At 34.9% G+C, this 15,253-nt stretch overlaps 1 protein-coding gene across 1 annotated transcript; it reads right to left on the bottom strand.

The window, feature by feature from the left end:
* Nucleotides 1-630: 630 nt before the first annotated feature.
* B9d1 (B9 domain-containing protein 1) lies at nt 631-15,191 on the bottom strand. The gene is made up of 7 exons (XM_089255081.1): nt 15,060-15,191; nt 10,774-10,902; nt 9,320-9,388; nt 6,779-6,890; nt 5,327-5,423; nt 2,925-3,055; nt 631-1,416 (listed from the first exon to the last, which is right to left on the bottom strand). Exons 2-7 carry the CDS (start codon nt 10,828-10,830, stop codon nt 1,328-1,330), a joined length of 555 nt encoding a protein of 184 aa, XP_089111207.1. The 5' UTR covers nt 10,831-10,902; nt 15,060-15,191; the 3' UTR covers nt 631-1,327.
* Between the last annotated feature and the right edge of the window lie 62 nt (nt 15,192-15,253).

Raw genomic sequence — 15,253 nt, 5'->3', positions numbered from 1 at the left:
CAATATCTCAATGAATAAATTCAACATGTTTAAAAATATAGTTTTTTGTTTGTTTTTTTTCTGTAAATTACTTTTCGGAGCAGGATTCATGCATTACTAATTGGGAGTGGTGGACACTGAATCAACATAAAAAGTTATGTTCTCTATTTTTTTATATCTTTTATGTATACAATCGTTACGGCGATTTGTGACATTTCAAGAAACCCCACATCATTTGGAAAAAAAATTGTAACTGGAGTATGTTTCTAAAGTCAACGTTGGCAGAAATATTGCCTAGCCAAGCAATTTGGGACAGTCTGTATAAGCACTGTTATCGGTAACCGTAATTTTCATGTTTCCTTTTACTGGTTGTTGAAGGGATTAAATGTTAGCAGAAAGAAAAGAAAAAAAGTTTTATTCCACAATGTGATGATATAAAACTCTCAAATGTGGCAGTTTTTTTTTTGGCTCACTGTAAGTTTTGGCATATTGTGCATTAGAAAGTATTAATGCTAGGAAGAGGTAATAATCCTAGGAAGCTCAGAAAAAAATTACATTGTGTATTATTACATTCATAAGCTTTTCATTAGCTTCAGTGAGTCATTCTGATGCAAAAACAAATTAACAAAGGTATGATCCCGAACACTTTTTATAAGTTATATTTTTATTTGAAAAAGTTCATAAATAAATCCACAGTATTTAGAGACAAGAGCATCATCATCATCATCTCTTCAATAAATATATCCATTTTTATAAAATCAATGAATTGAAAAATTATGCGACTAGATGACAGGGTGATAAAAAAACATGGAGTGATTATATGTAATTCAACTGTCAACACAGTGATTGTTTCTTTACATATAATTCACAATTGCCACAAACCATACAATGAAAATATAAATGAAATATAAATCAAATTAAAGTTTTTTTGAGTATACAAGGGTCATTTAAAAAGTAATGCACAGGGTGACACCATTGTCGAGTGAATAATGCAATCTCAATGGAAGTAAGGTCAGTTGTTGAAAACTAGGGTTACATGGATGTGTTTTACAAGCAGTGACTGGATTCTTAAGACATACTGCACATTACAAATTACGCATATGAATGAAATGACAGTGAACATTACTTAGGGAATGACCTTCATATTTCTCGAGTTGGACACATGAAGGACAAAAATACTAATGATTTCTTAAAATGTCTGTACTTGAGAATTTCAGATAGAAACCAAGTCACCAAATTTGATTTAGATTTCAGAAATGTGTGACATCCGATAAGGCAAAGAGAAATGATTCTGCTTTACTCTTCCTTTTGTCTTCGATGTACCAGTAGAGAGTCAACCTGTGGTATTTCAGCCAATGTTGTACCCCATTTTATCAAAGTTCTTCAAGATAACGTTGAAAGATAATGTCAAATTTCCCTGAGAACGTACTCTTGTCACTAAAAGAAATAAGTTGCAAATAGGAATTAATGTGACATTGGTCACAAAAACAACAATGTATGTTGCAAAAAATGCACTGATTGTATTCAGTAATACAGATTTATATTTAGTTTAATAGAAGAATAGAATTTTTGTTAGAATACTTTTTATAGAATTCTAAGAGGGATAAAATATCTAATAGTGCCAATTTCAATCTCACCATTATACTTTAGTGCAACTTTGCAGTCTCACATGTTGCTGTTGTGAGAGCTACTTCCTATAAGTATTTTTACTTTTTTTTAACGAATCATAGAATAAAACACTTCCTTTACTCTATTTTGTGATAACTGCCTAGAGGACTGACTTCTTATCTTAGATGAAAACTTTTTTGAAGCCTTACATACCAAACTGTTGTGTTTTCACTCATGATTTCCATCAAAATGTAAGCTATGTTCTCCTGTCACATTATTGGACTCTGCCACAAAGCTGGGCTGGAAGAGATTTCTGCAATGGGATAAGTTTGGCAGCAGAGTTCTGGCATTCATTGTCACATTTTCGCAGTCACACACATTTTAATTAGAGGTCACGTGGCCATACTTCACCAATTAGAGCAGTGATTCTCAACGAGGGGTCTCCAGATGCTTTGGGGGTCCTTGTAGAGATTTTAAGGGAGTCTTGTGTGAGCTTGGATAATAAAACAATTAAAGCGCTGTGTTTACATTACCATATACAGAACATTATTTTGTAAAGCAGGTCCATGGCCTTCATGTCATTGACGCAGGAGGAGGAGCTGGGACTTTGTTGCAATACACAAAGGGTCTCTGGAACACCAAAAATTAAGAACATCTGAATATAAGAAAGAGGGCCATTAGACAAAGTGCTAATAATCTAAGTGTGTGTCACATTTTTTGATCATTTATGATATAAAGAGAAGTCTGGCTCTTTCCAGCCAGACGAAACCCAAGTTTAAAATAAAACGTGATATAAAACAGGTTTCCAAGCCATAGGGTGCTCTCAAGGGCAGCATGTGAGTGTTTTGCATTTTGAATGGCTTCTGTTGGATTTGATTTTTTTGGATTTGTATTAAGATTTCGAGTGGCTCACCAGTCACTTTTCTTTATAAGTGTGAGAAATAAGTTTTTATTTTTCTTTATTTTAAATGAATTATTGGTTTTATCTTGAGTAATTGATTGAAGTTCAAATGTGAATTATAATGCAAATATGAGATATTTTTAATGTATGTTTTATTTCATTTTTTAATATGTTCATGCCCCAATGGTATGACACTTTGCACATGTATTAGGCTGGCCATATATATTCACATCCCAGTACTATCACCATCATTGTACCAAACATATGAATGTTTGATCTGGATTGCAGCCATAAATTTTTTTTTCTTCAAAAATACACATTACATGTATGTGCCAGTACAACACAACTACCACATGATGGTAAAATGAGGTAAGAGTAAATATAGCACAGATATCTGAATAAGTCATTAAGTAGCAACTTAAAAGTCACCCATTACCTTCACGACCTTCTCCTTGAGCAATGATACGTGGATCAACATACTCTGGTCTTGCTCCCATCAACCAGCTAGTGAACTGTTGCAGCAGCGAAGAAGATTCTGGCACAAACATGGCAATTTTCCTTCTGTGCCTGAAATTTAGAATGGACCAATTTCATAAAAACATTTCTTCGATACATTTTCAATATAATGAAGCTATTGGGCATGAAATAATAATAAAAAACTATGCAGTGTTTGATTTTAATAATCACACATAGTGAACTTAAATAGAGCAATGACACATAAGAGTATGCATCAAAATTCTTCAAGCTGAAAAATATATGACTTTAGACTATGAAAAAGTAATGGTTGCAAAGTTGCTGCTATAACTTGTAATTTTATAATGACCAAAAAAGTTGCAATAAATACTAACCCTCAATTTTCTCCCATCGCTATTAGACAATGAACTTAGTATGCTTTTGAACAAAGGCTTACTTTTTTCTTTTTTTTTTGTCTAATTGCTATTCTTTCTAAGGTTCATGCTTATATTCTAAAACATTTTGGAATCCAATTGTTTATGTTCAAAATGAAACAGTAATAATCCTTTGCTTTCTTATTGAGTCTGTGATACAATCACAAATGGAGCCAATGATAAGGACAAATAACAAGGAAAAAAGCCACAAATTCCTAGTATGTTTCGACACACTATGTTTGCTGTCTTCAGAGGATAAATTTGAAAATTAACATGCTGACTAAGGATACCACTTGGGTTGGTTACCATATCATAACCCCCAGTTGCTCAATGATAAAAAAAAATGTTTACTACAATGTCTGACTTGAATGGACATACTTTTTCCTGAAGAGCAACCACGAGTTAAGATTTGGTAAGCAATCAGGGGTCTGACCAGACTTTTTTGTAGGGTCCTGTTTTTGTGAAAAGGATCGTTAATTTTGTGAAAAATAAGTAATTTTGTGGGAAGCAAAATAATCTAGTTAATTAATCACAAAATAAATGGAAAGCCAAATTTATGATTTCATTCATTTGCATTTTGTGAAGGGTTCATTTTCCAGATCCAGAATTTTGTGAAGAGTTCGTTTTCCAGATCCAGAATTTTGTGAAGGATCCATTTTTCAGATTCAGAATTGTGTGAAGAGTCTGAAAAACTGATCAAATTTTGGCTGGATAGACCCCTTGCATTCCAAGTGAGATCCTCTGTCAGCATGATAGTGGTTATAATTTCCCTCTAAAGACGACATCCATAGTGTGTTGAAATGCATTTGAAATTCATTACTTTTTTTCCCTTGTTATTTGTTTCCATCATTAGTTCCTTCAGTAAAAATGATTAAAATGCATGGGGGGAATTCAAAAAAGGGATGACACATTGGGCAATTGGTAAAAATGTTTGGCAATATTCTCGAGTTTCCATGAGATTCGTGTGCCCACTAATTTCATATGAGAGTAGGATGACAATTTTCAAGAACGCACTTAAAACCAAAAACCTTCTCTTTCTTGTCATATGATGAACATTGAGTTCAAAACCATTGAGTCCCAAAGTGTGACTGTTATCAAAAATGTCTGCACGTCATGGACATACAACATTATATTTACCATATATACTCGTGTATAAGCCTGTTCGAGGAAGAGACAGACGAACTGTGTATAAGCCAATCCTAAAAAATTAGACATGTTTTGAAGGAAAAAATATATTTCTAAGATATGAAAGTTTTTTAACAATGAAAAATGATCAATTAATTGATACTTTTGTTTTTGGAAACAGAAACAGTTTAGTTTGGTACCCCTTTGAAATAGAACCGTCTTAATGCAGGGGCTCATCAGGGCGCTGCCTGCGGGACCTCTTGGTGCATGAGGGGCCTTAGCTTTGTTTCCGTGGGCCGCTTTGCAGGCCAGAAATAGTGCACTTTGCTATAGTAAGTGGGGGGAAGGGGTGATAAAAACTCTGGATAATTTTTTTTCCTCAAAAACTGATCTGTGTATAAGCTAACCCAGTGGTTCCTCAAAGTAATGGTGATAAAATGGTCCAGGAGGGCAATAGAAGCTACAGATTTAACATAGGATCCTTTGGGTTCACTTGAGTTAGGGGTGATGAGAGAAAAAAATTTCTGATGAAGGAGGTGATGGAACAAAAAGTTTGGGAAACTATGAGATAACCTTTCCCAATATATGAAAGACTTTCTGAACAAAAACTGCACTTATGCATAAGTATATAATATAATAATTTCATTTATGGTCTACAAGTAAATAGCACTCAAGAGTATGTGCTTATTGCTATGCAAAATAAGCCCAGTGAGTATTTGCCACTTGAGGCAGCACGCAGCTTGTTATAGTGATGTAGGATGTTCAAATAAAGCAATCAGAACATATTCTGAATGCACAGTGACAAGAAAAATAAAATTAAACTTACTGTCCTGGAGCGACAGGAATATGAGTCCCTCCATAGCCTCGAACAATGTCATTCCCAAAAAAGTCAGATCCATAAACACTGATAACTAGAAATGGCCCTAGAAAAAGAAAATGCATATCCATAGGAATATGTAAATAAATATTTAACGGAATTAACTAAGTTTTGGAGCATGATGGAAATGATAAAAACTGTAGCTGAACAAAATACATGCAGTTCAAATCAAATTTTAACCCACGGAAGCATTTATTACCCAATCTGAAGTTATTAATGAAACCCCCATTACACCATGACCCTATTTTCTTCTGGAAAATATTCATCTGGTTGTTTTTAGTGGTACGATTTTGTCCCAACATGGGTTGCGGGTCCCCATATATTTTTGTCCCAACATATGACAGCAACATGTGCTAACCGCTTTGCTGTCACAGTAGTGTAAAAATTCCTTCAATTAAGTTATAGGTATTATATAAGGCATTGTGAATAGAAACAATGAACTTGAAATTTGGTTTAAAAAAATGCTTTGCCAAAGGGGGTATATGGCTTTCAGAGTAAAAGTACGAATAATTTTGTATTTTGCTCTTCCTTTTCATCTCAAACAAGTCTTGAACATTGGATAATTACATGCTAAAAGCAATAGGTTTGCAGATATAACACAGTTTTTCTCAAAATGGGCCTTCTTGAGTTCATCTTTCATATCCGCAACATCTTTCAATCCACACAAACTGGGAAAAATTATGGTATTTTCTGCAGTGAAATATGGAAAGAAATCTCCCCTTCGGAAGAAAAAAAAATGAACCCCTCCTTCAGAAAATTGTGCGTAAGCTAGTACTACCATGCATGCACCTCGTAAAAATATTTCTTTGCAGAAATATTGCCACCTGTCAGTCGAGTGGTTAGGGAACCAGCTTCTCACTGCGCAGGTCTGGGTTCGAATCCCGGTTCGGGCATGGATGTCTACTAACACTAACAAATACCCTGGACGGATCATTCTGATCCCTTGGGAATACGTGAAGACCACGTTATAAAAAAACAATTCTAATGAATTACGGAATGTTGGAATGTGCCGCGTATGTGTTCTGTATCTCACATGTTTCAAGTTTCTTCCTGAGAAGTGTTTATCATGTGTTCAATGAGGGCTGCCATTGTCCAAATCTGGAAGGAAATGACTTGGCAGGTTATTTCGGCGGTTACATTACGCATGAATTTTTCAAATTTTGTAGACCTGATTGCTCTCTGTAGAAAGAGTCTTTTAAATGGGAGATCTATTCGCATTCATGCCTTAATGCATAAGCTACTACTGGACACCATTTCTCCCAAGAAGAAAAAAAAAATTGTACATATAACTTTATTGTGTCATAGTAGATAAGTATCTCTTTACATAAATACAAAATATATATTACACCTGTATTAATGAACATGCATTTATCCATATATTAAATTAATATATTCACTTACAGCCATGGGGGTTTGTGCTTCTAAATGAAATATCAAGAGGAAAATTAAAAATGAAATTTTGGACATCGTTTTGGTTCTTTTTGCACATTTGAGATATTCCTTCTTCTAATCCCTAAAATTTAGAATGTGTTGAATTGAAAGAAACAACAATTATACAAGAGTATTTAAATAACACTGACATCATAAAAAATACATTGATTATACATATGAATTGCATGATCTAATACAAATACAACGCCACAACAGGCAAAATGCCCAACGAGGTGGCTAAGAAAAGATGCCCATAAAAATATGGATGTCATATACTTCAAAAATATAGCAACCCAATTAAAAATGCAATTAACAAAAATTGTAAACAATATATACACATGATAAAATATTATACAATGTCCATAAAGAATACTTAGGGTTGTCTTATTCTAAGTATGGATAGTTTCTCGATTTACCCCAACATGTTTATCGTATTTATTTTTAAACGTGTCAATTGTGTTACAATTTACTACCTCCGGGGGTAGGCTATTCCATTTATTAACAACCCTATTAAAGAAAAATTCCCTGCGATACCATAGCCTTGTATTGTCCCTCACCAATCGATACTGGTGTCCCCTTGTAAAAGCAGTTGATTGGCGGTGTACTAAAAGTTCATGGTCCACCCTATCCATCCCATTGAAAATTTTGAACGCTTCGATCATATCTCCTCGACACCTGCGTTCATCCAATGTAAACATATTCAAAAAATGAAGTCTCTCTTCATAACTCAAGCCCTGTGTGCCAATAAGGACACGCGTAGCTCTTCTCTGCACCCCTTCAACCAAGTCTATGTCCCTCTGTAGGTATGGTCTGAGGGTCTGCGGTATAGGTATCCAATGCATCGCCAGCAAAGCTCTTTGGTAACATGAGTGTGTAGTGTAGCCAGGGCTGCAACTAAAAACAAAAATTTACTCCGTTGCCTGAGGCTAGTGTCCATTTTGCCCTCCCCCATAATTTTGAAGCACCGAACCCCACCATTTCCTAGTTGTGGCACTGAGTATAGCTTAGTGGCACACTGCCCTTATTAAAATGTCAAATGTAGTCAATTATTGAAAGCACCAGGTCTACTGCATAGATATATGCAATACTGATGACACGTATTAAATAGCTAATCTCTATCATTTACTGTTTCCCTTATGTTTTGCATATTTTCAGCAACCTTCGCACATAATTTCTGTTGTTGGAACATTTTCCACAACACAAGACAAGTTTTTGGACATCAGTGTTTGGCCTAATCATTCCCAGTTATTTTCACTCCTTTCTCAATATGGAAACGTTTGCTGGAGAGGAACCTTTTCAGGAGAAAAAAGTCTTTTTGTAATTTCTTGTTGCTCAGTTTCGTCTGAATGGGAAAATGGTGGCATTTCTGCTAGTGACAATGTTTCATTAGAGATTGCATTTGAGTATAAGTACAGACCTTCACAATGTCATAAAGTAACAGGTCATTTTTAGCTGTTCACAAGCCATTAACAAGTCACACTGTTTATTTTGAATTATACCTTAACTTTTATCAAGGTCTCGTGATACACACTGTCATTTATTGTTTTCTTTTGCAGTAATAAGTCTACCAGTAAACAACTCAGAGGGGAAGGAAGGGGGGATACATAGAGGAAGGGTGTCATACGGAAAACCTGTACCATCTATCCATGACTATTGAAAAATCAAACATATATAAATAAATATATATATATATATATATATATATATTGAAATTAACATATCGAAAGAGAATACCTTTATATGCTACTTAAATCAATTTTTGTTGGTTTCAAAATGTTTTTTGAACATTATGAAACTTATCTGAAAGAGATTTCATTTGTTTCCCCCCAACTCCCAAATACACCAGTCGTGGGCGCATCAATATTTGGGGGGGGGGGGGAGTTACAAGTAATTTCTTCCACAGAAATTTCAATTTACAAACCTTAGAAAAGTATTTAAATTAACAGAAATTGATAAAAGGTATTTTTCAGCTATATTTTTTTTAATGAAAATATTTAAAAAATAATAATTTTTGGTTGACTTGCCCCTCCTTCCCTGCTTTTGCCTCTGTAGCCACTGTACCCACACCAAAACAGGTATGGTATATGCTCCTGCTCTTGAGCAAGCACAGAATTCAAATTCAATTAGCATGGCACCAAACAAAAAATGAATTAACTTCTTTGCTATATCCTCACGCATAGACATGATTTTTTTTTTTATTTTCTTTTTAGGTTAGACCCAATTGGCATTGGTGTATTGTAAACAGTCATAATGAAGACAGAAAAGGTTGTTGCATCCCCCCCCCCCCCCACTGGCCACTTTTTTACCTTCTTACTGGTGAAGCAAATGATAAATCTGATGAACCCCAAAAGAGCCCACCACTTAACATGTTGATAAACAGCAGAAAAAAATATACAAAAAACAAATTTACATCCAATACACTCAAGATCATTTCATCAAATTTTACAATCAGGATTGCTCATATCAATACTGCTTCTATAAATTTATAATGAACAAATTATTTTTACACACCGATGTCACAATCCAGTCTTGTCCATACACAAAGCAGTATTTGCAATAAATGTTGTCAAATTCTGGAAACTGTAAAGCAAAAATTGGAAAAATTAGAGATATTTAAATAGAGTGCGTACAATAGGGATCAGTTATAGTATAATCTTTTTCATTCTTCAAATTTTATTTTTTGGGAAGTTTTTCCACTTTCTCTTTTCTTTCAAACCCTGCAAAATTTCAGTCTATCGCCATGGACAATTTACGACTGAAACGATTTGTGCCAGAAATGTGTATGTGTGCCTTAGTCTGAGTGTATATCTAGTGTTCTGCGTGAATCTTTAATGCTGCCATATATTTTTCAATCTATCAGTGAAGTGCAATGATTAAACATTTGCAAAGTTGTAGGTCAGTTGCTCTCAGCAGTGAGACTTTTTAATGGGGAGATTTTCTGGGATTTAACAGGGGCATTTTCTCTACTACTGGTATCTTGAGTTTTCTTTTGTTTCCAGTAGATGTATTTGACCAATCATTTTTATTTTCTGATTGAATTTTTAAATGCTAAGCCCAACCTTAAGACATTGAGTTGAGAATGTATTTTTCTATATATATATTGTAATTTCCAGTCTGTAACACAGTCTGCCCTCAGTATTTGCAGATTTCATACTCACAGTTTTCGTAATCACTGTCTCCTTCCTAGTTTTTTTGGAAAATACAGTCAAGGTAATATAATTCTTGTATCGGAACAAATATATGTTGCACGTGTCAAATAAGCATTTGAAAAATCCCTCTTAAAGGTTTTTCTGGTGCTTCTGAAAATATTTATACAAGACTATGTTCAAATGTTTCTAAAAGGGGAAAACTTACAAGGGAAATTTGAAATATTGATAAAGGTTAGCTTTATTGCTGCAGTTTCCTGTTGTTATGGTATCAATGAGTCTACAGTCAAATATACCAAGAAATAAGAATGTAAAATTAAATCAGCCAATATTGCAGCTCCACCTGCTACTATATAGCCCTGGATCCACATGCCTCATACAGAAAATGCCATTTTTTTTGTCGGTGCGATAAAAAAGGGCAAGTTATGTATTGCATAACTTGCACACTACAGCCATCATCATTTAATCTGCAAATCCTGAGAGTCAGAAGACAAGTTCATTATGAGAAACATAGCAAAGCTTTATGGACTGCCAGTTAGCTCCCTAATCATATGGACTGCCAGGTGGCAGTCCAATGATTAGGGAGCTAGCTTCTGACTGTGAAGGATAGGTTTGAATCCCGCTTTGGGCATGGATGTCTACTAACACTAACAAATTCCCTGGACAGATTTGATGGATCTCTTCGCAACAGGTGCTGATCATGTTATTAAAAAAATTATAAATTGGCAATGGTACCAAAGAAAAGTCACCAAAACGGGTTTATATACTATAGCTGTTCCGAAAATTATGAACTGAATATTTATGTGAACATATAGTTACTTCTGCACTCTCAATCTGGCCTCCAACCATCATAGAGAATATCTTCTCCACATCCATATTCTGAGGGAAAATGTCTCACTTGGTCATCTCAATGAAATAATACTGCATAGAAACTTTTTAGTAGTGCACCTAAAATATGAAAAAATATGTATAACACACTTGATACAGAATTAACCTGAAAATGTTTGACATAAAATATGAAGTTCACGTAAAATTCTAGGAACATGTTGGCAACATTTGACAGTCATTTAAAGAAATGTCAGTCAAGTTTGACAGTCATTTGTTGGGGGCCTCCCAGACAAAGCCCTCATCGAAGGGCCCTAAATTTATGTGACCCTTCCTGTCAATTGCTCAAATTTCCACTCAGGAAAACAAGGCATTTGCCTAAGCGGCACCTGCTATTTATCTTGCCACTTGATCCTGTCAGCATGGAGTGCCTCCAATGTACCAGAGAAGGCCTTCTAGGCCATGCTTTGTGGGTCTATGCGTTAAGACGGCCCTGGGGGTAGCTTATTAATGAATCCGGCAATATTTTTTCTTCAATTCATAAAAAAACAAAATTGGTGAAACAACACTCAATGTCTGAAAATCAATAAATACCTCCCCCTTGAAAAGCACTGTTATAAAAATGTATTAAACATTATTAAAAGTGTTTCTTTGTTGTGGTTGGAAAATAATTGTCATTGATTGCTGGTGTAGTGGTGCCATCTGTTGTAAACATGTGTAAGGAACATTGCCACAGATATGTGCTCATGCACCCTCATGTCAAAGTTTAGGAATATAGCTTGTAACCCTACTTCAATACTTTCACTTGCATATTGAGTTTAGAAATAAGAAACAGTGTAATATTGTTCTAATAGAACCCCAGCTGTCATCTATATGAAACATAAAACATTAAACATCAACCTGCTTAAAAAATCCAGCTCAAATGAATAAAATTGTTTATATATTTTGGTGGTACCAAGGACATTTTTTTTTTTTTTTGAGATAGGGCGGGGAATATTGTCTTTTATTTCACTTGTACAGACATATTTCTCTGTGAACAGAATTTTGATATCTGGTGGAATGACAAAATAACATGCTACCTCATACAATATGGGGAATTTTTTCTGAGCAGCATAAAATTTTATGTACACTGAAGCATTCTCAGAATCTAAATGTCCACACTTTGTGAACTTATTTACAACAAAAAAAAATAGTGTCTTAGTTACTTTTGTCTATAACCGATGAATGGGCAAAATCAAAATTTCATCAGATAAAATATGCCTTCTTGAAAATATTGAAAATAACTACACATTAGTGTTATATTAAATGTAAGAAATATTATTGAACTAGAATATCTGCCGCCACCTATAAAATAAAAACACAACTGTTCTTCAATTGAAATTAATGACCAATTTTTGATTAATGTGCTACATAAAAAAATATAGTATGACATTACTAAATATTTTATATACAATATGTATTAAATTATTATGTTAGTTTCAAAATTTTAACAGTTGCTGTTTGGGAAATAGTAAAATAGCATTAGTAAAAATGTGCAAAGTCCAAGTCCTCCTTGGTTTCTTGGATTCTGTTCTGGATTCTTTAGACTTCACAAATTTTAATAATGCTATTTTACAACATACAAACAGCAACAGTTACAATTTTGAAGCCAATACAATAATTTAATAAATTATATTGCTTTTAAAATATTTTGTTGTATATCATATTTTTTATGCAGCATATCAATAAAAAACCGATCACTTATTTCAATCAATGAATTATAATAGTTGTTTTTATTTCATAGGTGGCAGCACAGATTCCAGTTCAATGAGGTTTCTTACATTTAATATAATATTGTTGTACCATGTAGTTATTTTCGGTATTTTCTGCTGATGTAGGATTTAATATTTATTGGTGAAGGCATGTTTTTGCCACTGAAATTTCATTTTTACAATTTTGGACAAAAGTAACAGAGACACCATTTCTCATGGTGAATAATTTAAAAATCATGGATGTTTAAAGAATGAGAATGTGCTTCAGTGTACATAGTTTTTTTTTTTTTTTTTTTTTGCTGCACAGAAAAAAATCACATTGTATAATAAGGTAGCATTTTATTTTGTCACTCTGCACAGATATCGAAATTCTGCGAGCAGGGGAAACAGGACTCTGCAGGTGAAATAAAAGAAAATGTATCTCCATCCGGGGGGAAAAAGTTGAGACACATTTCATGCAGGAATACATTTTTGGTTCCCCCACCCCCGAGCATCCCACTGCTCATCATGCCCCTCCCCCCCCCCAAAGACCTAAATCTTTGGTGAAAATTTATAGTGTAAGAAGAAAAGAGTTGTCTCCTGGGCCCCCATGCAAGAGCCCTGCCAGCCCTACCCTTGCAGAGTTGTAGATTGAAGATAGATGCTTAATTTCGTACTTGGGAGATATTCACCAACAACTCCGATGAACATCCTATGATTCAAAGTTTAGCATCACAATTATTTCAGTTAAAGCCATTTGTCAAAGTTCTCAAACAAGAGTTTTTTCTTCTGATGATGGTTATAATCGAAACTTCTTGATTCGTGAATATTCCTTAATAGCCTGACAGGGCTCCGACCTTGTTAGTACAGTCCACGAGTTCAACCAGCCAAGGGCACAGATACCCATGGTCCCACATTACACAGTAGGGCCCCCTAGGCTGAGATCTATGGTAGACCCCCTCCCATTATGAATTTATAGTATGAAAAACTGAAAATGATGTGAATGATCTCGGGACCTCTGACAGAAGCCCTGCCATACAAGGACCTCAGTTGAATATAGGAAGGCTTCCTCGATAACATCTGGCATGATGATTTATGACAATAAATATGTAAATTAAGAGGTGGTGACTAAGCTCTTTTCATTTTGAACTGGGGCTATGATGCGGTTGGGTTGAGACGGCAGTAGGGACATGCTTGTTTTTGATAGATATTCAAAAAGTTGTTTGAGCCTCATTGTCGCCATAGTGGTGGTCAGCTGAAGTCAGCCACATGCTGGATTTGCATTACATATCAATCAGGTTTTAAATATTACATTCCAGGTGAAACACAATTTGCATTTGGTAATTGAGCCGGATTTTCCTATAGGATCAGGTTTTTAATGCAGTATGCACAGTGAATCGCACAGTGCGACATGTCTCCCACTGACCAATAATAAAAGCAGTATGACTGTTTTCCTACAGAGTCTGATGTCTCATGTCAGTGCTTTTCTTGCTTTATATTGGGCGTGATTGGCCGACTGCTTCTGGATGAGTGAAATGAGTCGCACACAGATCTTCTCTTCATTTTTGTTGTGTTTTTCCTTTCTTTCAGACCGAATCATGCAGGCGACAAAACAGCTGATGTGCTTCGCTAGGGAAACACAAGCACGTTGCATGATAAAGTTACAAGTTTCTACAGATGTGAAATAATCCTATTCGGTTAACGCTGCTAAAAAATTGCTCCTAGGAAACCTTGGGGTTTTACTTCAGCGATTAATTCCAAATACAGTGGCTCCTGTTTATAACTTTCCCCCCAGAATGTTTTCCTGCTTAATAGGCCTGCGACTCATATATATATATATTAACTTTTACTAATACTCAAGATTTCCTGTTCAAAGCGTTTTCTCACTTAAAACATTTTTTCCCGACATTATAAGTAGGATCCACTGTTTTCATTGCATCTTTTTGCCTCCAAGTTTTCAATTATGCCAAAACAACGAATGTCGCCAACATGATCCCTGCTGGTGCTAAAATAGGCATCTTCACCCCATTGCTCGTGAGCACCATGGTGTTCCCTGAAGCACCCAGAGTGCTTGATGAATGTGCTCTCGAACACTTGATTAACGTTCCAACTAAATATCTTATACAAATTGCGTTTTAGGATTGAAGTCTCATCCTGATTTCATGCATTCGCATGTCGAACTTGCCGAATGGATGCTCTTCTTTTAGATGATGGATACAGACAGTGCTCGCGACTAGAAAAAGGTTGAAGATATCTGTGCTAAAACATAGATGGTGCTGCTGCATGCACTTTTACACGTGTTATTTTCAAGTTTTACAGCTGTAATTCACATAAGAAGAGGATGAGTGAATTGTTACATTCAAATGAGAGAGGAAGACTAATAGCAACACAATTTAATGTGAATTAAGAGGCTTTATAACAAAAAGTAAATAATCTACGAATTTGTTGATATAAAAGAACGAATCAAATATTTGTGAATTTGTTTTAAATGGGAAAAACTCCTCAAGTTAACATCAATTTTTCATGTTAACACAAAAACAAAGTGAAGACCTTTTAGTTCACATCTCTTTTCAAATAAATGGCTTCATAACACCACCCGCATCGTTTTGTTTACTATCAACAAACAGCACAAGTTATTAGTTCCACGGAGCAGCAAAAAAACATCACGAAGGTTTTAACAACTGGCTGTTGCGAAGATATATTTTGGAAAGAGAGACCCTTTCAGTGTACACGAGCTCCAAGGA

The sequence above is a fragment of the Pholcus phalangioides genome, unplaced genomic scaffold (assembly GCF_987345545.1).
Source record: "Pholcus phalangioides strain wild (caught in Gottingen) unplaced genomic scaffold, Ppha-v1.0 ptg000042l_1, whole genome shotgun sequence".
Lineage (NCBI taxonomy): Eukaryota > Metazoa > Arthropoda > Arachnida > Araneae > Pholcidae > Pholcus > Pholcus phalangioides.
Note: the sequence above shows the minus strand (reverse complement) of the source record. Positions and strands in the feature narration are given on the sequence as shown.